The following is a 24,750-nucleotide window of genomic DNA, read 5'->3' on the forward strand; positions in this document are numbered from 1 at the left end:
TTCATGAAAGAAAAATCTTTTAAATAGAATCACAAGAAAATAAAAGATCTACAATATTTGTCATATAGGTATTTCAAATTTACCTAATTTTTGCTTTGTTTGCTAAATTGTGGGTAGTAAGATAACCTGTCTATTATCCCTAATAACAGAAACAGGATTAACAATTAAAAATAGCTTGTGAACTCATAAAATTGAGAAAAAAATCCTCCTTGGCCAAGGATGTTACTTTGGCAACGTAAGCCAATTCACGAGTCCTAGCGAGTCTGTCCAGATTTCTATTTCTTTGCTTCCAAAAGAAGGTCCTCCTTCAACTCCTAGCTTGATCTCTTCTGCCTAGACCTCATATGGGCTTCCTGCAGACCAAAATCTATGTATGTTACAATAAAGTTATGGTTACAAATTATAACTGCACTTGAGCCTGCTCTTTCCTTGTTTTTTTTTTTTTGTTTCTTAACGAAAAGAAAATATTTTATTGAACAGAAGGATAATACATAGCTTGACCTGGGAAAGTGTCCTTATGGTTACACCAGTTAAAGGGAACGCTAGAGAAGTTTGCAGTAGCTAACTTAAGATATATATTAATTAGATTCCATTTAAGAGGCTCTCTTGGCTCTAACTCATTTAAGAGGCTTTTTTATTAATAAACACCTAAGTGATATTTTTCTAAATTTAAACCTCTGTACGAGTTATCAACTAACAAGTTTGTCTTACGTGTATAGAGTATTTATTGTAGAGTTTACTTACCGACTAGCTACAACCTTTTGCTCGTCTGCAGTGTCACTTAGGGTCCACTTGGATGTGGACGAAAATAACCCAAAATTAAAGTCAGTCACCAATACACCTTTATACTTGCAACCAAACACATTGTGGAAATAAGAAAAAAATTTATTGAACAGAAGACAGCGACAAAACCAAGACAGCCGAAATACATTTTATTTTCTCATAAAAAAAAACCAGTCGGAATACTTGATTCCTGGAGCCAAGAAGTGGATAGAGGCTCACTAGAGACGGAGCCTTCCTGGCTATGGAGTCAATACACTGTTTAGCTCCCTAGAGAAGTGGATAAATTGACAATCCTCAAAGAGAGAAGACAACCAATGAATATCTGCGAAACAAACATTTTATTGCACTTCACACTTTCTATTAGAAAATGAAACCATGGAAAATGAGCAAGACATACATAAAACTTACAGCATAGATGATGTCAAAGGTTTTACAAATTGAACTAGTAGGCAACTTACAGCATAGATGATGTCGAAGGTTTTACAAATTGAACTAGTAGGCAGCCCCACTTGAAGAAAAATTGATTGTGACAATACATTGACAAATTGTTAAGAGGATATAGAGATACAGGTTGAAGTATCAGATGAACCAGAACCATGCCACCACTGAACCAGCTGCCAAGCCAATAACTAAGAACAGCACAATCACAATACCGGCAGTCTCAGCATGTTGTATCTGGACGGTCTTGGGAGCCATGATCATTAATACACTTGTAACGTAGCCATTTGTGAGCCCAAGAAGGCATGTTAGCACAGTGACTGGAATCTCTGTTCGGAAGAACTTGGGTCCATGCAAACACAACAGGAAGAGAGGATAAAACAACAGCCTTGCTACACAGGCTCCAATTGCCATCTTCGAGGACTCTGGGAGATATATTGCCGTTAAAGACTTGCCCACCAGATCAAACACATTGTAGCCAGCAATAAGAAGGATCGGATACCAGTCTTTAAGGATCTGGGAGTGCACATCCTCTGTAATATATCCTGGAAATATTGACAGGGTTACAATGTAGATAAGGATGATCCCAAACCCAAACCACTTCACCCTCCCTACAATGTCCCACAATGTTGCTGTGAATAAAGACCCAGCCGAGGAGCCTTCCTCAATTTTATCCTCGTTCACGGCTTGAATTTTCAGGTCTTTGTAATATTGAATAACAGGAAGCCTGTGTGCAATATTGTAGAAGACAATGCATATGGCCATAAAAGCAATACTAACAGTGAAATAAAAGTTGGCACTTCTTCTAAGACCATGGGCATCTTGTGGAAATATAGCTTTGGTTACAATCCTCAAAACTGAAACCAGAACCCCTGTAGCCAGTTATCACAAGTTAAATGGGTCTCCAAGTAAAAGCATATATCAATAAACTAATATTAAAAGGCAATAAACATCGAGACTACAAGCTGTTTAGTGAAAAACTAATAGAAAAAACCTTAACTTTAAAGCATACCACAAGCTATTTGGTACCCTTGGATCTAAATACTAGGATCAATCAAGATCCAACTAAAAGACTAGGAAACACCAGTACAAGCACAACAATGCAATTTCAGACCAGAATGAACTAGTGAGCTTGTTCAAGAATATAAAGAATCCCCAAGAAACAAGAAATAACTCGCTACAAATCTAAAGAGTATAAAAAGAAGTGAACTAATTAGCAACAGCAGAAAAGAACCTTAAATAAGCATTTTAGGGAGGAAATCTCACTGATTCAATTAATATGAAGTTTCACATTAAAAAAAATCCATATACAAGGCGGGGGTCCAGACCACTTGTGATCCCATGGCTACTCCTAAGGACCTAATCTAACTCGAACAAAAAACAACTAAAACCCTCAGCACTTCTAATGGTAAAAGAAATAAACATTAAAGCACAAACCCTGCACTAAATAGAAAAGTTGACAAAAGAATCTGATCCTATACTTCTCTTCTGGCAGACTAATATGCTCTCTATTGTAGATAGCCACATCCTCTTTCAAAATCTCAGTTACTTCCGTTGAATTTGATGAGGAATATATGGCGATACAACCAAAATAGGTATTATTGGAATTGCTGGTGTAACTATTTGTCTTTGTAGATCGAAGTGAGGCATGGAATATCAATGACAGAGTTTAACTTACTATATTTGGTAAAGCTATATGGCATCACAAGCTTTACCATTATGGGAGTACTCGAGAAAAGAAAAGGCTCAACCATTCAATGCCAGAGTTTAACTTAATATATTGCACTAAACACTCAGGATGCAAAAAAAAATGAACCCACCTGAGCCCCTCTACAAAAAGAAACCCACCCCTTCACAAAATCAACAACCAGCTTACCCTTTACATGGAAACCAGCAATCCCTCCGCCCCACAAAGACTAACCATTTTTGGCTGTCCCAAATTCTTTGTCCATGTTTTAAATCAAGTAATGAGGTTAAGTTTACTAATTTGCCCCCTTGCACTGATGACTACGTTCATTTATTGCCCAATTTGAAAAGAGTTTAAATAAGTAATGGGAGGGCAACATCAAGAAATTAGAGAGTTTTTTAATCTTTAACCACTCCTTACACTTTGGGCTTTTTCAAAGGAGACAGTCATTGCAAGACACAGGGAGTACTTAAAAATCATGATGACCATTCTCCGTAAATCCAGGTGCACTACTTCAGTGAAAATGAAAACTTCAATTTACAGCAACTTCAGTTCTCTTTTTACTATTTGCTGCTTGATATTCAGTTGAGAGAAAGAGAAAAAAGAAAGAATGATTTGGCTTGTAAATGAGACTGAGGCTACCACTTTATTTATAATCTTGAGACTATCATAAATATGGTATGACTGCACAATCACACAATTCACACTATAACATGTGCATAATGAATCTAGACACTCCAATGTACCTAGTGTTACATTCCACACTTTACCAAGAGAACTGAACCGAACCGAACCAATCTTCAACACTTCAACACTCCCCCCTCAAGTTGGTGCATAGATATCATGCATGCCCAACTTGGAAATAATAGGATGGAAGATTTTAACTGTTAAGCCTTTAGTGAACACATTGGCCAGTTGGTTCTCAGTAGTAACAAATGGAGTGCAAATCAGACCATCTTCAATATTCTCCTTGATGAAGTGACGGTCAATTTCAACATCTTTTGTTCTATCATGCTGAACAAGGTTATGGGTTATACTAATTGCAGCCTTGTTGTCACAATAGAGTCTCATAGGCCCTTCACAAGCTATTTTTAAATCTTGGAGGAGTTGCTTTAACCACATGAGTTCACAAACCCCTGTGCCATCGCCCTGTATTCTACCTTAGCATTGGATCTGGTTACATATTGTTTCTTGCTCCTCCATGTCACCAAATTCCCTGAAAGGAATGTACAATAACTTGAAGTAGATCGTCGATCATCAATCATCAACAAAGCTAGCCCAGTCAGCATCAGTAAAGGAATCCAACTTTAGACTTCCATTGTTTGAGACCAAGATTCCTTTCCCTGGGGCTGACTTTAAGTACCGAAGAATCCTATATACTGCTTCACGGTGAGTGGTCTTCAAATCATGAAGAAATCTGCTAACGACCCCCACAACTTAGGTAATGTCTAGTCTGGTGTGGGAAAGATAGATAAGTCTTCCAACGAGGCGCTGGTACCTCTCTTTGTCGACAGAGTCACCACCTGGGCTGCCCAATTGGTGATTGACTTCAATGGTAGAGAATAGGTTTACACCCAAGCATCCCTATTTCTTCAAGAAGGTCTAAGACATATTTTCGTTGGGATATGAAGATTCCTTTACTGGATCGGGCTACTTCAATCCCTAAGAAGTACTTTAGATGTCCTAGATCCTTAGTTTCAAATTCAGCTTCCAATTGAGTTTTCAGGGATGAAATTTCTGCTTCGTCATCCCTGGTAATTACTATGTCATCCACATATACAATTAGCACAATGACTTTCCCGTCCTTGTGTTTGACAAATAAGATATGATCAGCATTACTCTGCTTATAGCCAACCTTGATCATTGCTTTTTGAAATCTCCCAAACCATGCACAAAGAGATTGCTTCAGCTCATAGAGTGACTTTCTGGGTCGACAAACTTTGCCAGCTGTAGCAGGTGAGTCAAAACCAAGAGGGATATCCATGTAGACCTCCTCCTCAAGATCATCATTCAAGAAGGCATTCTTTACATCCAGCTGCTAGAGACTCCATCCAAGATTTGCAGTACAGGAGAGCAAGGCTTGAACAGAGTTCACTTTTGCAACTAGAGCGAAGGTCTCCTACTAATCGATGCCATAGGTCTGTGTGAATCCCTTGGCAACTAATCTGGCCTCATAACGAGCAATGGTTTCATCTGCATTTTGTTTTATTGTGAACACCCATTTGCATCCAACTAGTTTCTTCCAATTAGGAATAGGTAAGAGCTCCCAAGTATCAATTTTCTTTAAGGCCTACATTTCTACTACCATAGCATTCTTCTATTTTGGGTTAGCAATAGCCTCCTTCCAACCCTGTGGAATAGACACAGACAACAACGAAGAAATAAATGCATGGTAGGAGGGAGATAAAGATTCATGAGAGAATCTTAGAAATAGGGTGTTTGGTACAAGTTCTGACTCCTTTCCTTAGGGTAATAGGACAATCATCAGAGGAAGAAGATGTATTACCTGGTGCTTCAGTTGGTGGGACCGGCCCAGGGAGCGTAGGTGGACATGGTATGTTAGGGATAATATTTTCCTTTCTATGATAGGTAATACGATCCTTGTGCTTAGTGGCAGCATCGATCTCATTAGTTTGCTCCCCCTGAACAGTATCTTTTTGCTCCCCCTAAAGTCGAACAATGTCTATAATGGAGATGAAGGATTCTCTTCTTCTTCGAGTCTCTCCCTGAAGATTAGACTAGTAATAAGATTCATCCTTGTAGAAAGTGACATCTATGGTAAAAAGTTACGAAAGGGAGGATTGAGCATGATTGAATGGAAGACTGGATGTATCTTGACCCTGGGAGGTATGCTTACCTCGTAGGATACGTTGCCCACCTTCTTTGTGATTTTAAACGGGCCTTCGTACCGATGGACCAACCCCTTGTGCACCTGCTTTAGGGGCTTGAATTGTTGAGGTAGAACTTCACAAGCACCAAGTCACCAATTCAAAGTTTGTTGGCCGCCTGTCTTTGTCCCCCCACTTCTTCATCTTCTTAGTGGCCTTGTTTAAGTATGACTTAGCCACATCCACCTTCTCTTGCCACTCCTTGGCAAACTTGAATGCCGAGGGGCTCTTTCCTGTGTATCCCGTCATTACCATGTATGGCGTCAAAGGTTACTGTCCTGTGGCAATCTCGAACGGACTTCAATTTATTGCCTTACTTCTTTGGAGGTTGTAAGAGAACCTAACCCAATCTCACTGGTTGGCACTCACAAAGTGCCTTAAGTAGAGGTCCAACAAGCTATTGATGCGCTCTGTTTGCCCATCAGTTTGGGGGTGGAAGCTTGTAGAGAAGTGTAGCACCGATCCCATCAACTTGAACAACTCCGTCCAAAACCTCCCCATGAAGCAAGGGTTTCGATCACTAATGATCGATGTGGCACTCCCCAATTCTTGACGACATGCTTTAGGAACAGCCTTGCTGCCTCCTCCACTATGCAATCCCTTGGAGCAGCCATGAATGTGCCATACTTAGAGAACCGATCCACAACCATCATGGTAATCCCACACCCTTCTGCCTTGGGTAGGGTACTTATAAAGTCCATGGAGATGCTCTCCCATAGTCTCTTGGGTATAAGGAGTGGCTCCAACAGTCCCCGAGGTAGTTGTTGCTCCGCCTTGTCTTGTTGGCACACAAGACAAATTCTCATATAGGCCTCGACGTTATTCCTCATCTGAGGCCAATAGTATGCCACCTCCAACAATGCTCGAGTGTGCCGCTGCCCTGGGTGACCAGCCCATTTGGCCTCGTGGCTCTCTCACAAATCAAATTTCTCATTAAGTTGTTCCACTTGGAAACATATAGCCTTCTCTTCTTTGCATAGAGCAAACCGTCTTGCTCCCAAAACCTTTGTGTCTTGCCCTCTTGTGCAAGGTAAGCAAGCTCTTAGCCACTGGGTCATGTTGTAGGCCTTCCTTGATCAAGTCTATGAGCTCTCCCTATGGTTGGCTAAGAGAAGCCAACTCCGCCTTTCTACTTAGTGCGTTGGCCTCCTCGTTGGCTTTGCCTAGCTTGTACTCAACGCAGAAGTCGAATTCAGCCAAGAAGTCTTGCCATCTAGTCTGCTTGGGACTTAAAACTTCTTTTGCGTATGGAAGTAGCTAGTGGCAACATTGTCAGTCTTCACCACGAACCTCAAACCCAATAGGTAGTGTCGCCATGTCCTTGGGCAATGCACCACTGCGATCATTTCCTTCTCATGGAATGTGTAGCGTCGCTCAGTGTCATTCAACTTGCGGCTTTCATAGACGATAGAGCGCCTTTCTTGCATCAACACCCTATCGCAAACTCGGATCCATCTGCACCTCAAAGGGCTTACCATAGTCTGGCAAGGCAAGCACTGGTTCCTTCATGACCGCCTTCTTTAAGTCCTCAAAAGCATTGTGACACGCAAATGACCACTCCCATGCCTTGATTTTCTTCAGTAGATCAGTGAGTAGAGTTGCCCTCTTGGAATAGCCACTAATAAACCACCTGTAGTAACTCACTAAGACAAGGAAAGATCTTAGCTCAGTTACCTTGGTAGGTGCCTCCCACTCTTGGATAGCCCATACCTTGCTCTCATCCATCCTTAGTGTTTCACCCCCAATCTTATGGCCTAGGGACAACACCTCCTCCTGGGCAAATGAGCACTTCTCCTTCTTGACCTAGAGTTGGTTGTCCCTTAGCACCTTAAGAACCCTCAAGTATTGTACATGCTCCTCCAAGATGTTACTATAGACAACGATGTCGTCTAAGTACACTACCATGAACTTATCTAAGTAGGGGTGGAAAACCTTGTTCATCAAGGTACAAAATGTAGTCGGTGCATTAGTGAGGCCAAAGGGCATGACCAAGAACTCATATGAGCCATAAGGTGTCAGACATATAGTCTTAACCTCGTCTCCCTCGGCGATACGGACTTGATAGTAGCCTAACCGCAAGTCTAATTTAATGAAGTACCTTACCCCACCAAGCCTATCAAATAGATCAGCTATCAAAGGAATGAGGTACTTGTTCTTGAAAGTTACCTTGTTTAGACCTGATAGTCGATGTATAGACAAAGTGACCCATCATGCTTCCGCTGGAAGAGAACCAGGGCACCATAGGGAGTCTTGGAAGGTCACACGAAACCAGCATCAAGTAAATCCTTCAGTTGCTTCCTCAGCTCCTCGAGCTCTAGCGGAGATATTTGATAAGGTGCCATGGCTGGTGGCTTGGCACCGGGCTCCAATTCGATGGCATGATCCACCTCCCTCCTAGGTGGAAGCCTTTTGGGTAGCTCAAATGGCATGGCATCCTTGAATTCATCAAGAACCTTCTCAACTAGCTTGGGTAATGACTCCATAGGGTTGTTTTCCTTCTCCTCAAGCAATGCGGCGAGGTAGGTGTGTTCTCGCTTCTTGACTCCCTTCTCTAGTTGCATTGCCGACAAAAGCTTAGGGCCGCCCTTGGTCCCTGGCATTGTCCGCACCATACATAGAGCACCCCCCCTCCATGATGCATACCGTATTGATGAATAGCATTGGTATAACCTTAACCCTCCTTAGGAAATACATGCCAAGCACTACTTGAAAATCATCCATACGCACCACCGACAAGCCTACGGTTCCGTTCCACGTCCTGATGCTCATCTCGACCCCTTGAGCTACATCTTGTATAGGATGAGTTTGGGAGTTAACTGCCTTAACCCATCCTCCATCCTGGGACACCCTTAGTCCAAGTTTCTTTGCCACCTCCGTTGAGACAAAGTTATGGGTAGCACTCGTGTCTACCATCGCACGTGTGGGCTTCCCATTCATATGTACCTCCACATACATAAGCCACTTCTGAAAGGTAATGGCCTCGCACCTAGTTGTTGTAGGGACCCATGTGTGCTTTACCCTCAATCTTCTCCTCAAGTAGGGCATTGAGAGCTTTCCTCTTGGGGCAGTCCCTAGCCCAATGTGATCCATCACACAAGAAACACTTTCCTTAGGTGTGAACTTATCTTTCTTGTCATGCCGGGGCTTGCCTTCCTTACTTAAAGGAAGCTTGCTTATGCCTTCCTTAGGATGGTATTTTTTGGGACCTTTATCTCCCCCCATCGTTTCCACCATTGTGCTTCCTTGGCTTTGTGCTATCCTCCCTCCTAAACTCCACCAATGACTCCGCCACCGCTATGGCCGAAGCAAGATCTTGCATGCCACAACGTTGCAATTCTTGTGCGGACCAGCTTTGGAGGCCATCCATGAAGTTGAAGAGAAGTTCTTCGTCAATCATACTAGGGACCTCAAGCATAATTGTTGAGAATTCCTTGACATAGTCCCTAATAGACCCTGTATGTTTGAGCCTTTTGAGGCTCTTCCTAGCCAAGAAAGCAACATTTTTGGGATAAAACTGCTTCTTCAATTCCTTCTTAAACTCATCCCATGTGTCTATGGTGCATGTACCTCTTTCGATGTCAGCATGCCTTTTGCACCACCATAGAGTTGTTGTTGCAGTGAGGTAAAGTGTAGCAATCCATACATTTGTTAGCTCATCCCCAACTGCCATCACCTCAAGTACCTCTCCATGTGCCACAAGAAGTTATCGACCTCGCGAGCATCTCTCTTCTCGTGGAATGGCTTGGGACCTGGTGCCTCCACCCTGGGCACTTCATGAGACATAGTGCCCCCCCCCCCCGGCCGCTGCCCTTCTACACATGGTCCAATTTTCGTGTACCTCATCAATTCAAGCCTCCATCTTTGCTAATGCTTCACATACTTGAGCTTTGAAGGTAGCAAACTCCTCCTTTTGGGTATCTACTATGGTGTTGAGAGTACCTAGTAAGGACTCCTTGAGCTCCTCCATTTGGCCAACAAGCTCCACCATGTGGCCTTCAAGCTCCTCCCCGCTTTGCTCGAAAACATCGAGTCTCTTCTTAACCTCAGCCATTGCTAACTCTAACCAAGCTATGTGTGGCTCCATAGCAGCTCCAATGTTGACGGACTCGTCTTTGCCCCTACGCTTCTTTTTGTTGGGATTGGCATCCCTTCCATGGGTGTGCTCGTCCATCACCATGTCTTGCACATCCGAATTGTTAGATATGATGTCGATTCCCACAAGTATGCTCCCTTGCAACCTGGCTCCGATACCACAATTGTCACGGCCTTAGACCTTTCTTAGCACTCTTGCTAGCACCAAGTCAGCGTTACTTGACTCCTTGAGGGACTTGGGAAGAGAACTTGTGAACACAAGAGAGTTTGCATGAATGGAAACTGAATTGCACCAGAGAGCTTAGAGTATAATGCTTGAATGTTCACTTGCTTTGGTGCCTTGGCCAAATGAGGCCACCTCTATTTAGAAGCACCCTAACTTACAATGAATGGTTAGGATCATTACATGTGTCCTCCATCCAATGGTAGAGAACATTCTAGCAATGGGACCTAGAACTTTCCCACTTCCTTTGTGAAGAATTCTAGCAACTAGGAGAGCTCTAGAAATCTCATCCTTCTTTAGGTATTTACAATCTTCTAGATGCTTCTCTAGAACCTTCTTTGCTTCTAGAGGTTCTAGAGAAGACTCTCTTTAAGTCTAGAGAGTTCTAGGTCATGGACTTTGTCTTAGCCCAATGGACTATGTCTATGGCCTTGCAAGCTTGGCCCGTGGGCATTTGTTGGGTGGGCTCTGACAAAGGGCTCTGTTAGCCTTATGAGAGAGAACTACAGCCTGGATCTCTTCCTCAAAAGGGATAGCCCAAAGAGAAGTGGAGATGGGGCTGGTGATGAATTTGTTGAGCAGGCCTTCAGGAATGGAATCCATAGGGGCAATGGAAGGAGGATGGAACAACTGTTTGAAGTAGTCAACAGCTTCTGACTTGATGCCAGCAACAGTACCATCACTAGACAAAAGCATGGGGATGGAGCTGATGTTGGTTCTAGCTTTCATGGATGTGTGAAAGTAAGCAGTATTGGAGTCACCAAGTTCCAACCGTTTGACCCTGGATTTTTACCTTAGAAAGTTCTCTTCTAGAACTTCTAGGGAGGTGAGCTCCAAGGAGACCAAATATCTCTTCCCCAGCCAGAGGGGCATTGACAGAGTTGGATTGCACCCTCAACTGGATGTCTGTAAGCTTGGACCTGTAGTCTGTAACCATGGATGAAATATTCCCAAGAGAAGAGGAATTACAAACTTCAAATTTTGTCACTGTTTTACATACTGATTTGCAGGTATTCTTTTTCAATTCTCTGTTTTGGTGCTGTTACTAATTCTGGCCACAGGGATTCAAGTCAACATTCTAGTCAATCCAGCCATTGGATTGACCTCATCTTTTGATACTGTTTTCCTCCTTGTTAGCACTACATTCGACCAAGGAGGGCCATCTGAGCCATGGATTGGGAGCTTTCTCTGTTCTCTTGAGTTGCTAAACTATGTTCAGTGTTAACATAAAGTTTCTATTTTCTGTTATACCTTGTTACAGCATATCCAACCATTGGATCAGCTTGCTCTTCGGAGGGATTGAAAAGCATAGTGAGGGGTCTAAATGATCCAAATCTCAGCCCCATTGGACCGTTGGATTCTGAAATATTTGACTTTCTATATTCTGCCATATTGTTTGCTGACTTTTCTTATGTTTCTGTCATGAGGTTACTGTGTTCTCTTAATCTTACCTTTTTTTTGGTGAATAAAATAATACATTACCAAAGAGGAAAGAAGAAACAAGGAGGCTAACAAAGCAAGACCATAGTTCTATAAATTTCGGTAGTTTCGACACCACCAAAACAAAATAGGAGGCAAAACAGAAATGTGTACAAATTTCGGTCTGTCTCGTGTTGTTTCACCGAAACGACATAAACCCCTATACTCCGAAGCATCGTTTCGAGGTAGAACCTCTCTATTTTGTTGGTTTCGCCTGGGAGAAGGAGAAAACACATATTCTCTTGGATTTTGGCCACTTCACCCCATAAAACTTCTGGAATACACAGGGGGTTGCCACATCACTCCAAAAACATCGGTTGTTGCATATTGGTGAAGATTTGGCCATATTCAACAGATCCGGATTGTCCTTTATGGACAGCTTCTTATCTTACCCAGCCCACCACCGTACATGCTGCCAACACCATCAAGTCACAGTGGCTCAATGGTTGGTTCTTCACGTAATGGTGACCTATACCCTAGGATACGTTAGCTCCAGTATGTAGATCCATTTACAAGGCAGTTGAGGATGACTACGACTGTTTCTTCTCGCACACTATGACGTGGCATGCATTTGTAATGCAGTCGAAGGAAAATTCACGTTGGCTCCATTGGACCATGAGTGGACTTGATCCAACACGTCTAGTTCGTATTAGGAGACAGTATTGTATTGTTCGAGACTTGGGACTTGGGTGTCTTTGTTAACTCTACTTTGTAGTTTGTACTATTTCATAAATAATTAATCAATATTATGTTTAAAACAATGTGTAGAGTAAGCAAAAATTACATAAGATATACAATAGGGTTCAACATTTACAGCCAACCAAGGGTGCAAATCCAAAACACCACTTTGTGTGACTTTCTTGCAATATGAAGGTTTACATATGTTTATATAGACTAAAACAAGGTTTCCCTAAAGTATTAGAGGCTAATATGGCCGTTTGACCAACCGAAACAATCTGCCAAAAAATACACTGTTCCGATGAAATTCCGCCCATTTTGGTCTGCCTACCGAAACAAGATTTAGTACCTTAAGCAAAACCCATTCCTTAAGGAGAGGATGAGGAGGGCTGCAGAACGGAGGAAGGCAAACAATCCCCAGGACACAACACTATGCTTGTTCCTTGGGGAATCGACACAATGAGAGGTGACCGAAGATAACTTACTTCTGATATCAAAAGAGATTGTTGGAATATGTAATCCAGAATACCTTGGGGGTATTCTGGTCCTTTTGGGGTAATTTTATTCTTATGTTATTAAGTTTAAGTCGGCTATGTGGGTTTTAGTCCCACATCGCCTATTTCAGGCCCTTTGTAACTTCCCCTCTATTATAAATAGAGGGCCTTACCTATCAATGAATACAAGTTATAATTTTCTCTCATTCTCTCTTTTCTAACCCACGGTTCTTCCAACATGGTATCAGAGCAGGTCTGATCTAGGTTAGAGAAAGAGGGGGGGGGAAAAAACCTTCTTCTCTTCAATCACCTTCTCCCACCTTTCTCTCTCTCTCTCTCTTGGCTTCTCCTTCTTCTGTTTTTTTTTTCTTCTCATCGTTGTAGGGGGGCAGCACTAATGAGGTAATCAAAGCATCCAATGATTTAGTTGTTGTCATCCTCCCATACTTCCTTTTTTAATTAAAAATTCTGTTCGAAATCTGCTAGAACCATACCTGCGATATTGGAGCTTTCCAGAATTTTTCGGAGATCTGATTTCTATCACTAAAAATGACTAATCCTCCATTGTTGGAGACTCCTATGCACCCTTTTCCAGCCCCTTTCTACCCTATTCCATTGTCCTCCTTCCCTATTTTCTTTCTCTCATTCATTAACCTTTCCAGCCCCTACCCTAATCGATCTCAACTTGTCAGGGTTCTTCAAAACCCTGACTCCAATCGATTTTAGGGTTTCCCTTTTCAGATGCAACTGTTTTTTTGGGGGTGATTCCCTACTACTATAAACCCTACTCGACCTAAGTTTGGACCCTTTCTGATGGCTGGATTTGTTTCTACAGCAAAAGCTTTCTTAACCTGCTAATTTGGCTACCTACTAAAAACCCTGACAATACCCGGACTCCAATCGAAATTAGGGTTATAGGTTTAAGCTTTTCCTGATTTTTGGAGGGCTGATTACTTCCATTACTAGGACCACTCGACCTCAATCTTGCAACTATCCAAGTTTTCTAGAAGACCCCTACCCCAATCGATCTCTACTTTCAGGGTTTTACAAAACCCTGACACATCGATTTTTGGGTTAGGGTTGTTTACTGCTGCTGTAATTTTTTGGAGGTGTTTCTACCATCAAGAGAGGCTATCTACTTCAATTATTTATGGCTTGAAGAAGTATTTTACCTAAGATAGTTGCTGCCCTATTTTTTCTGCACTTTTGGGTGTTTCTCCCTCTTGAAGATCAGCTCTCAAACTACAAGAGATTGGTTGTTTGTATTAGAGATCCATTCAAGCAGCTGAGGACAGCATCTATTACTTGAAATCATCACACTTTGACAAGTCATCATTAGTTTTTTGAAGCCCCCTACCCTCCAATTGATCTCAAGTTTCAGGGTTTTTTACAGAACCCTGACTATAATCGATCTAAGGGTTAGGAGGGCAGTACTCCCTTGCTGATTTTTTTAGGACAGTCTTATACACATCAAAGGAGTATTCAACCCAAATTTCAGTATCATTCTTGGAGTTCTTTTGAAAAAAAATTCAGGTTCACATTTATGGCTCGATTTCTTCAATTATCAACCTATTTTTTGTTGGTTCCTATATGGTTGGCTGCTTCAACTACCTATGGATCTGTCGGATTATTTATCTTAAATTTGTTGGTTCTATTGAGCTTTACTACATACCTTGCTAGTTCTATTGATTAGCTTCTATAAGCATGACTGGTTGACATGTTACTGCTACCTTTATGTGGACTACTGCTGCCCTATTATTGAGACTAAGTATCCTACTATTGGAGATCGAATTTCTTTCATTATTGAAGACTCGAATCTACTACCCTGGAGATCAGCTTATTTGGGATTACAACAGTGTGTTCCAAGGTTATTGGTTGCAACTACGAACCTATTCAGTTATGTGAAGCTTTTCTGGTTCATATGCGGCTTACTTTGGAGCGTGATCAAAGCATTGTTCACTAATTCAGATCTGATCCAAGTTTTTTGTTGAAGCTTCTTACATCAATTGCTGTCCAGATATCTTCGTCAGTCCTATTTCGCATGTGGGATTTTATACATTGGAGTTTTTGCACACTTGTTCTTCCTTGTTTGAAGATTGATCAAGCCTTGAAGATTAGAGTTTTTCCTTACTTCAAATCAGATCTGTATACTTATCAGATTTGAATATTGGAGTTAGGAGTTTCTCCCCTGCAGGAGTTTCCATCAAAAGTGTTTGTTCGATCGTTTGAAGATTGATGATCCCAGGTTAACACTAAGAGAGGGGTGAATCAAGGTCACTTTAAAAATTTTCCAAACTTGAAGGATATTTCTCTATCACTGCTCTCTGAAACACAAATACTGCAATCCCTGTATCTCTGTTTTACTGCCCTGTACACACACTGACTGGCTTGGGGCACCCCAATTTAACCAGTCTACAGTTTGTGTGTTACCTTGCCTCACAACCAATGAATTGTCTAGGCCTCCTAAGTAAACACACCCATTCTGCAGTCAGATAACACTCCAATACACATATATAAAAATAGCAAAGAAGAGACACAGTAATTAACGTGGTTCAGCAATGTGCCTACATCCACGGTGCAATACCCTAATCAGGGTTTCGTATATTGCACGATACTCAGCTAATTTTAGTGACTACAATCACTCAGGAACTCCAATCCCTACTTCGGTCTGTGCAACCACACAAACGAGGGCAACAACCCCAATCTCTATGCAAGCCCCCACTTGATAGAGTTACAATAGCATAAAAAAATTCAACAATGTAAATCCCTTCCCAAAAATTTTGCCAATAAGGCTTACAAAGGTTCCATAGGCTTTTAACTCAAAGACAATAACCAAGAACAAGAAATTGGGATTTACTAATGAGTATTACCTCTTTCAGGGTAATAACACAGCATGCACCTCCTCTGGAACGTCCTCAAAAAGTCGCACGACTCACAACAAGCACGGAACTCGTGAAAACACCACCTTCTTGCTTATTCATGCACACCTCTCCATATGAGCAATTTTTTATGTTCTTCTTCTTGCAGAGTTGCAGGAACGTTCTCCTCCTCTCTGTGAATCCAACGCTTGCAGCACCCAAATCCGAGTTCAAATGGCCGAGATATGCCTTTCCGAAGATGGATGCTCCGAATTAGGAAATAGATGGTAAATCCGTAAATAAGAGGATTTTTCGTGACAACCAAAACATAACGAAGCCTATTATGACGTTGTTGGAGCATTATTCTCTCCATGATGTCATGCTGATGTCAATTCAAAAACGCTTTTTTACTTTATTGCAAAGATTGTGTTTGTAACTTCAACCACTTAGAATGTACTAAATGGAATCTCCATCACATGTGAGCTATATGAATCTTACACTGGAGTAGAACCTACATCTACACCAAAACTTAAATCACTATGGTGTGATGCACGTGAATAATAAACAATGTGCCAAGCCACTAAAAAGCCAGGCGCAAGCATTTCTAGCGCCAACCCTTCTTTGCCAAACTATATGCCTTTAAATTGGAATCCAACCCATAGATCTTGATCCAACGATCCGTAACATTCTGGAACTTCACCAAATTAAAGAAAAAAATATTGTTCACAGTATACCACTTAAAAAAATAAGCCAAAATTTTGGCTAAGTATGGGAAACTCGTCCTACTCTAGATTTGCTCCGTTTTTGCGCAACGACGCGAAAATCTATGTAACTTCCTCATACGACATCCAAATGATGCAAGACCAATTTCGTTAGAACCGTAACTCGACGAACTACAAATCTTATGAAGAGTCCTTCACCCAGTTCTGCCATTATCACTTCCAAAAAAAGCTTCAAAGTGGACCCTATTGTGTGATCCTATGAAATCACAGCTTTTGATGTACGAAACCTTCACCTGCTGCTTCAAGCCTTTGCCACACACTTTTTAGAGACCCAAAATACTGTCAATATACATCCTCCATACTCGGATGCCACTATAACCCTGCCAAATGACCAAATTGCCCTTGACACTGTGTAAAAGCTTGTTTAACCATTTCAGCTCTACCAAACCACCAATAGCTACTGCCACAATACCAATATGACTGGTAATGTTGCCAACAATGACAATTCAACTCCAGAATGCTCCAATTGCCCAACAAAGATGGTTGAAAATTTATATGTTGCATTGTTTTACTCCATAATTCATTATCCCACTGCTCTTTTCACTTCGCCACCTCCCAAAACATACCTTTGGCATATACCCATAACCACTTTGCACGATAATGGTATTCTCTAATATGCCATTTCTTCCTTTTCCATTACCCTTAGCACCTTTTTTGGAAAATTCTGGAATATTATGCTTTTGCCCTATCACTTGCATCATGTCTGTTATGTCCACGTGTACTATTACACGTGAGGGGGAGATTATGTATAGTACAACTACAGACATTGTAGAAGCAGAACTTGCAGGAACACTTGGTGCAAAACATAGAAGATCAGAGTTTCCACCATTGCCATTCGGTATCTCCTTTTTATTGGATTGAGTTTGTCGTAAGGGGGAGATTGAAGTATTAAAGTATTGAAGATGTTTGGTTATTGTCTGCCTATATGAGGTTTTACAGTTGGGTTGATCATTTCTGCTGCCTATTTATTTGTTTCCGTTGTTTGCTGCCCTAGTTGCTTATCTTCAAGATTATCAGTCAGAGATCCATCACTGGACAGCTGTTGAAGATTGGTGAAAGTTTACTGATCAAGTCTGCCCAGGTAGATCTATTTTTCAAGTTCTTGAAGGTTTATTTGGGAGTTGCATTCATCTGTCAAGTTGGATTCTGCTGCAACTTAATTTCTTCCCATTTTGTTCAAGTTAGGAATTAGGACATTGTATGTGCCAGCTTGAGGGGAAGTGTTTGCATTATTATGGAGTTCATACTAAGCGCGGTCTTGTTTGTGTACTCAGAGCTACGTAAACTCCGGTTGCTAACATAACGGTTTGGGTACCGTTATCTAAGACTATAGACTTAGGAAGACCGAATCCATAAAAAAGATTTTCTTTTAGTTCAACCTGGATCTTCTTTCTTTACTTATTTGTATAATCCAGCTTGAAGGGGAGTGTTGATATATGTAATCCAAAATACCATGGGGGTATTCTAGTCCTTTTGGGGTAATTTTATTCTTATGTTATTAAGTTTAAGTCGGCTATGTGGGTTTTAGTCCCACATCGCCTATTTCAGTCCCTTTGTAACTTCCCCTCTATTATAAATAGAGGGGCTTACCTATCAATGAATACGAGCTATAATTTTCTCACATTCTCTCTTTTCTAACCCACGGTTCTTCCAACAGAGATGGAGTCCCAAATCTGCTAGAAAGATCTAGAACTAGAGGACTATTTCCTAAGGTTACCCTACATCCATAAATGGTTAATAGCAACACCAAAGGCAAGCTTACCCACCACATCACAGGTTTATTTACCAGCAAAAGTCATATCCACCCAAAACCATTCCCTCTTACCTTACCTACCCTAAAACACATCAATTGATAACCAAGCTCATCGCAACAATGATCCTCAAGCATCTAACCCACTTACTATTCAAGAATCCTTAAATCTACTCATGACATGGTTAGGCAACTCACCCACCAGGTGGCTATCATAGAACAAAGGACTCATGACCCAATGGCTAAATTCACCGCACCACCAAAGCCAATTAGAAGACACAAGTATATTCCACTGCCAATAATGGTCAAAGACTCATGGGAAGAGGATCTCAAAGAATCTTCACATCACCACATTCTTTCGAGGACCATGTTTGTGCATACTTTGATGCGTAACCGCCACACCGTTGTACAAATGACTCACATACAGTGTTGGAGTGAAAGGAGTACAACGACAAACACAATCCACAGGATATCTATGATTAGATTTTGTGTTTAGATGACTACTTTAATCGGTATAATTTGACAGAGCCAAAGAAGATGGAAGCTTACACAGACCAAGTTAGTAGGACCGGCCAGAGGATGATGGAACCAATATGGCAGGAGATTATAGCAACGGGGGATATCTTCTAGCACTTGGCTCAAGATGAAAGAAGAATTGAATTGAAGGGCAAGTATCTACCATCCACCTTCAAAGCATGACTTGCATGATCAGCTCAACTCACTACGGTAAGGAGCCATATCAATAGCAGATTACATGCAACAATTTGATGCACTTGTCTCACATACCAGACTTAACGAAGATGATGACCAGTTGCTGTCCTGTTTCATATTCGGACTAAGACTAGAGATCCGAAAGGAGAAGGGAGTGATAGACATCTACGACCTTCAGGACTGCTTCCAAAAGACCCTACAAGCAGACGAGACACCAAGAACTTTCATGAGACGATTCGTCCCTCAAGCTGGGGAGAACAAGAGGAACACTACAGTTACTAAACCCACGGATCAACCAGCCCCCCATGATGCAGATTCATCACCGAAATGGGCTTTTATTTCTTTGGAAATAAGTCTAGGGTTGGGTTATATGTATGTTGGGCCTTTGATCCCATGGGTTTTCTGTATAATAGGCCACTTTTATGGGCCTAAAATATGGGAAATTAGGTTGCATACGGGATTAGCTGTTTTAATTCCTTAGTTTTGATTTTATGTAATTAGCGGTCATGTGATCACTTAAGTGATCATGTGACTTGTTTAAGTGGTCATGTGACAACTTAAGTGGGATGTAAGTTGGGCTACATTAGGATTCTATAAGTTCATCCGGGTTTTAAGTCTATTTATTTTAGTATTTTAGTTTCCTGGTCAGTTTAAGTTACCTAATAGGTTAAGGATTGGGTTAGGCCTTTCCTTTTTAGAGTAAAAGTCTATTTTTGAGTCTTTTATATAAGGTTATAAAGGGGCAAAGCCTTGGACACGAATTTTGATTAATAAAAACTCAGCTTTATGCTTGCTGCCTTTGTTGATGTTGTTGCTCCTTGTGAGTATGCACCCTTGTGGATCTCAAGGTGGAAAGGGATCGGTGGACTCCGGTTGACTCCTTACACCGTGATGGCTAGGAGGATCTCTCACTGAAGGCGGTTCCATCCTTCTTTGTTCAAGCTGCTGCCGGTGGATTCCTGATGTAAGTTTGAATTTTTTAATTCTGTTTTCATTGCTTTTCCTTCCCCCCAATCGATCCCCTCTTATTTTTGCTTGAATTCCATTAAACTCTAGATCTTACTGCTCAGCCATATTTGTCCATCAAAACCCTTATCCCCTCATCCTTCATTAATTTCCCCAAAACCCATAGTTGATCCTGACTTACTGCTCAGTTTTACAGAATTTTCAAAACACTTAAAACTCTATAATACCTACATTATTAGAGTCCTATAAATCTGCCTAGCCATACCCCCTAAGCCCCCCTTCCATTATCCTAACCTAAGCCTTAGATTTTACCTAAAACTGCAATTCTGTCCTACTGAAAATGACTAGTGGTAGCAAGAGTGCAAGACTCACAATGCTTTAATTGTCAAGAGTATGGACATGTAGCCAAGTTTTTTGCCCCTTGAGAAAAAATCTCAATGTTGTACTAGAGGGATGGAATGAATGAGTTATTGGCTTATGCCTATGAGTGTTCTGTGGTGACGCATAGACAACCCCGTTTTGGTGAATCAACAGGTTGGGTAAGGTGGTGATGTCATTCCCGTGGCCAGGTGGTGAAGTTTTGGTCATGCCCTTCTATTTCCTCTTTCATATGTAAGAAAAAAAGAAAAAGAAAAGGAGAGTGTAGAAATTCTGTTATCAATATTGATTTGTCCCCATTGAAATCCTATTACGATTTGGTCTCCCACGGGTTATTCCTTGTTCAAGATTGATTGTGCATTACCATCCACAAAGTACCAAAAGCAATTTATTACAGACTTGATCCATGCAGAATCAATCCCGCCAAATTCTATCTCACCAACAGAAATATCCGTGTGCCTAATTGAAACCCAGGCTAGGCCCTCAATTACATTAGAATGTGAACTTTGTTATTAGGAAGAAAGAAAAAAAAAAAAAAAGCATCCAAATCTACTCTAGTAATGATTCTCTCTGGGCAAAATTCCTAAACACGAATACTTTGTGATGCAAACTTCCTCCAAGCACATATTCCCTGCGCGGTGATGTAGGACCTTTATGAACCAACTAGGGCTTTGTCAAAATTAGGGCCTGGCGAAGTTAATTACTGCAACCACCGTGTTGGTGGAATTTCAAACTTCAAGAAACAGAGAAGATATGGGGAATTTTGGTCTTCATTGATAACCACAACAGATCAGAGGACTAAAACTAGGATCTTGGTTGAATTTTTTAGCGAAACACTGTAGGATAGTAAACTAGGTAAAATTATATGAGGAAGTTGAAAAAGGAGAGGTTTTGATCGAAAATTCAATATAAAGACAGGAATCTCCCCAGTAGATAATGTAGGGTTTAATAGTTTCTGGGGTTTAACAAATAACTAGGACCTCGGGTTGAAAAGGATGACAATATGGCTGGATTAGGGTGTCCAGGTGTTGGTTGGTGCTATAGTTCCTTGCTGGTCATAAACCTGGGATAGTAAGGGTGAGTTGGGTTAATGAAATTGATGGGTTTGCTTAAAGAGGAGCTTTAGAGGGATGAACAAGAAAGAGCCATGTAGTCTGGGAACAAATGGTATGTTTCGAGGTTTTGCAATCTATGAAGAGCTATTGGAAGATTTGCATCTTGATTGTTTGACTTTCTGCTTATTTCAACCAGGCAAACCCGAATTGGAAGAGTGTGATTCTGTGAGAGAGTCCCAATTTTCCAGCAGACTGGACGATGAGTTCAGATAGTCCTGAACTTTCAACAGAAAACTGAGTTCACAGCAAAAAGGTTTTGGTTACTTACACTATCATTAGTTGAAGAACACTCCAATTTTGACTGCCCGATCGAGATTTATATCGGGGTTTATACTTTCCAAATATTTAGATGGCAAACATGATGAAAAACTAAGATAAAAAAATGTTTAAAAATTCATTTCGTGAAGCCATACAAAGCCTGACACAAAACCTCTGCAAACCTTATTGAAGTAAATCTATAAAATATTCTGAGGTCTTTGTCGGTCCCAAATGAGCCGTAAAACCAACTCACATGTCTAAGCCTAAATTAGATCCTAGTTGGGCCAGGGCCTGCAGAATCATACTGTTCCTTCTATTGGAGTAACATAGAATGTAACACGTCTAAGATCTAAAATTCATTATGTGGCACCATATCGTGTTAATTTCAGGATGAGTGCATACTTTTCCTAAGTGCAAGAGCAATGCTCAAAGTTACAGAGGTAAAGAAGAAAAACTCATTAAATGTTGCCCCAAACAAACTAAGAGGGTAGCGTCTGAATGACTCATTAAATTTGGATTAATAGCAACAACAGCTCAAACAACAACTGAAGGAAACAATTTCATCCTCTCAATGTTCACACGATTATAGGTGTCAACGATGAAAGGGCAAACTGACAGAACCACACATGTATGAGAACTTATTCAGAAGATAATTTGTTTTCCTGCTTCATACATAGTTGTCATACTCCGAGATGGTTCAAAATTTAAAAAGGGTTCATGGTACTGGTAAGTTACGAAATGGAACCAAAGAAACCCCTGAAGTTGTTAGGGTTCCATCTTCCTGTGCTATGGGCAGCACCTTATACAGTTGCAGCTTTCCAGGTTAAACTATGGTGCTACCTAGAATAGTAGAAAACCGACATCAGTGACACGCTGTTTTAGGTTGTGCCTTAGAAGGAGCATGAGAGAGAGAGAAAGAGAGCTAAAACTAAAGAGCCCCAAAACCATCACAGAAACAAGTAAGGATGTGATCAGCAGCAACAACAACAACATAATCAGATTTTTAACGCCCGGGGGGGTGAAATGAAACGGAAACGAGGTGACGGAGAAGAATAAATAATTTAACAACTGCTGCTGCTCAGAACCACAGTGCAACAATCCGATGAAGAAAGTGCAACAGAAAGGAAGATAACAATGGGAAATTAAAGGAGAGAACAAAAGAAATAAAAGAATATGGTACCGGATGCGGCAGTTCCCGCAACTACAGCCTGCATATATCTCTCAGGAAGCTCGCTAGCGGCACCAACAATGCTGCCCTGGACCAAGGCGTCGGCCACCCCGGAAAGGCCAATTGCGGCAACGGTGACGTAATAGCCAGGATAGAGGCCCGTCCTTCCCTTGATATAGACCACATCCATGACAGGGACCACGAGCAGGGACAGCGCGAACAGCACAAGGCCCGCGTTGATTCGGACCGAGGCATCGGAACTGTGGGCGAAGAAGACGATGACTAGGAGACAAGCAAGGCAGACGAGCATGTAAACCACCGCGAAAACCCGATCGACGCTGGCATCAGGGTAGAGATAGCTGAAGTAATCGACGGCGGTGATGAAGGCGTTCCACGGGAGGAGGTAACCGGTACCCAATGTGAAGTAGATTAAGTATGCAAAGTTGAAGGAGTCCTTAGGGATATTGAATTTGGCGGTGTTGCATGTCGATAGCAGAGGATTAGATGGAGTAGACTCTTCTTCTTCTGCCAACTCATCTCTGCCACAGTTGGTTAAACCCATACTCATTCTAACCGTTATCTTCCACCTCACCCTGTACCACCTCTGCACATCTGTACCTGTGCCCGCTCTCGTTTTCTTCAGTTTAGTTTCATCGCCGGTCAAAGCAGTGCGGCCTCTTTCACACCTCTCCCCCAACCAAAACACCAAAAAACCAAAGAAAATTTTCAGAGACACCCCCTATAAGTATATCAAATATCACAAACACTCCAAATATTATCAAAATATCAACTTTCCTCCTGACGTTAAGGACAGTTAGCATCCAAAGTTGAAATATCTTTTACCCACTTAGTTACTTGAATAAAAAGCTCATTCCATCTTCTTCCCTTCTTCTTCCTCTCATTCCTCATGGACGACCTCTCCACCACCGTCAAGTCCATCTTGGACTCCCTAACCTCCATGCACGTTTCGACTTCGTTACCCCATCGGATGAATCTACTCAGGAAATACACCCACTAAAATCTAAATCTGTTTTAAGAAGTTGGTCATCCCCAACCTTTTGACCAACTTAACCAGTGGCATATTTCCCTTAAGTTCAGGTGAGAGAATTCAATCGACACAACACCTATCAACTCAAAATGTTAGGATTATGTTGCTAACCCACTAATATCTAAATCTCAATCAGTAATCCACCAAACCAGCAACTAAAACTTAATACAAAAATTCTGAAACAAGGCTTGGCAGAAAAATGGGAGACCAGATCTGAGTATTGATTTAAAACTCTCCAGTCCAATGGACTTTCAGATTGGAACTCTGCAGATGGGATCGTCCTTAGGTAGTGATTATAACCTCAAAATTTGAAGCTGAAAGAGGACACAAGAGAGATCGAGTTCTCCTTTGTGGATCCCAAACTCTTGCTAGAACAGCGTAATGCATGGTAAGAAATGAAAAGAGAAACAAACAAGAAGAACAGGAAAGGAAGAGTAGTCAGGAACAATTAGAAAGAACAAAGGAAAGATTGAAATAGAATTCAGTTCTGGGAAGTTCAGGAGAAGGTGTTGGATTTATATGTCCATCAAACCTGGTTCAGTCTGATTTTACTTTGTATCAAACCTTTATAAATTTTGGTTTAATATTATCACATGCGATATAAACTTTTTGAGCAATATGTGTCCGTGCATATTACTTAAAATAGTAGTCACGACTAGGGTTTGTGCTAGACACCCTTATCATATGATTGTCGCATTGGGTATGCCTAGACATGTGATGTCAGGGTACGAATGCGAGTACTCACATATTCGATGTGTGTATTGGCGAAGAATCTACTTTGTCGATTCCCTCATGTGTTACTGCCAGATGTAGGATGGGATAAGCATGAGTCATCGAGACCCTGTACCTGAGGGGACCCTGTCACTATAAAATGTGACCGCATTCTTTCGTTCATCAATGACTGAGACTCAAGTGAGTCAAAGCCTGTGTTCTGAAAATGCGCGAACATTTTGT

General features: G+C 41.4%; 1 protein-coding gene across 2 annotated transcripts; it reads right to left on the reverse strand.

Annotated features, from left to right (window-relative positions):
* Nucleotides 1-1,127: 1,127 nt before the first annotated feature.
* LOC122670961 (equilibrative nucleotide transporter 1) lies at nt 1,128-23,325 on the reverse strand. Of its 2 annotated transcripts, XR_006334295.1 has the most exons (3): nt 22,761-23,325; nt 1,288-2,093; nt 1,128-1,236 (listed from the first exon to the last, which is right to left on the reverse strand). XR_006334295.1 is itself a non-coding variant. In XM_043868016.1 (2 exons), the coding sequence occupies exons 1-2, from the start codon at nt 23,314-23,316 to the stop codon at nt 1,363-1,365; spliced, it is 1,287 nt and encodes a 428-aa protein (XP_043723951.1). In that variant the 5' UTR covers nt 23,317-23,325; the 3' UTR covers nt 1,246-1,362. The 2 variants fall into 2 exon arrangements, 1 of the variants encoding a protein (XP_043723951.1); XM_043868016.1 differs by lacking the exon at nt 1,128-1,236 and having other exon boundaries at nt 1,246-2,093.
* Nucleotides 23,326-24,750: the final 1,425 nt, after the last annotated feature.

Source organism: Telopea speciosissima, chromosome 8 (assembly GCF_018873765.1).
Source record: "Telopea speciosissima isolate NSW1024214 ecotype Mountain lineage chromosome 8, Tspe_v1, whole genome shotgun sequence".
In the NCBI taxonomy this organism is placed as follows: Eukaryota; Viridiplantae; Streptophyta; class Magnoliopsida; order Proteales; family Proteaceae; genus Telopea; species Telopea speciosissima.

What these genes read in the sequence shown, in the direction of transcription:
- LOC122670961 (XM_043868016.1), bottom strand. Translation starts at nt 23,316, where the DNA reads ATGAGTATGGGTTTAACCAACTGTGGCAGAGATGAGTTGGCAGAAGAA. An exon ending in TGCGGGAACTGCCGCATCCG is followed by an intron (nt 2,094 to 22,760) that starts GTACCATATTCT and finishes AACTGGCTACAG; the next exon opens with GGGTTCTGGTTTCAGTTTTG.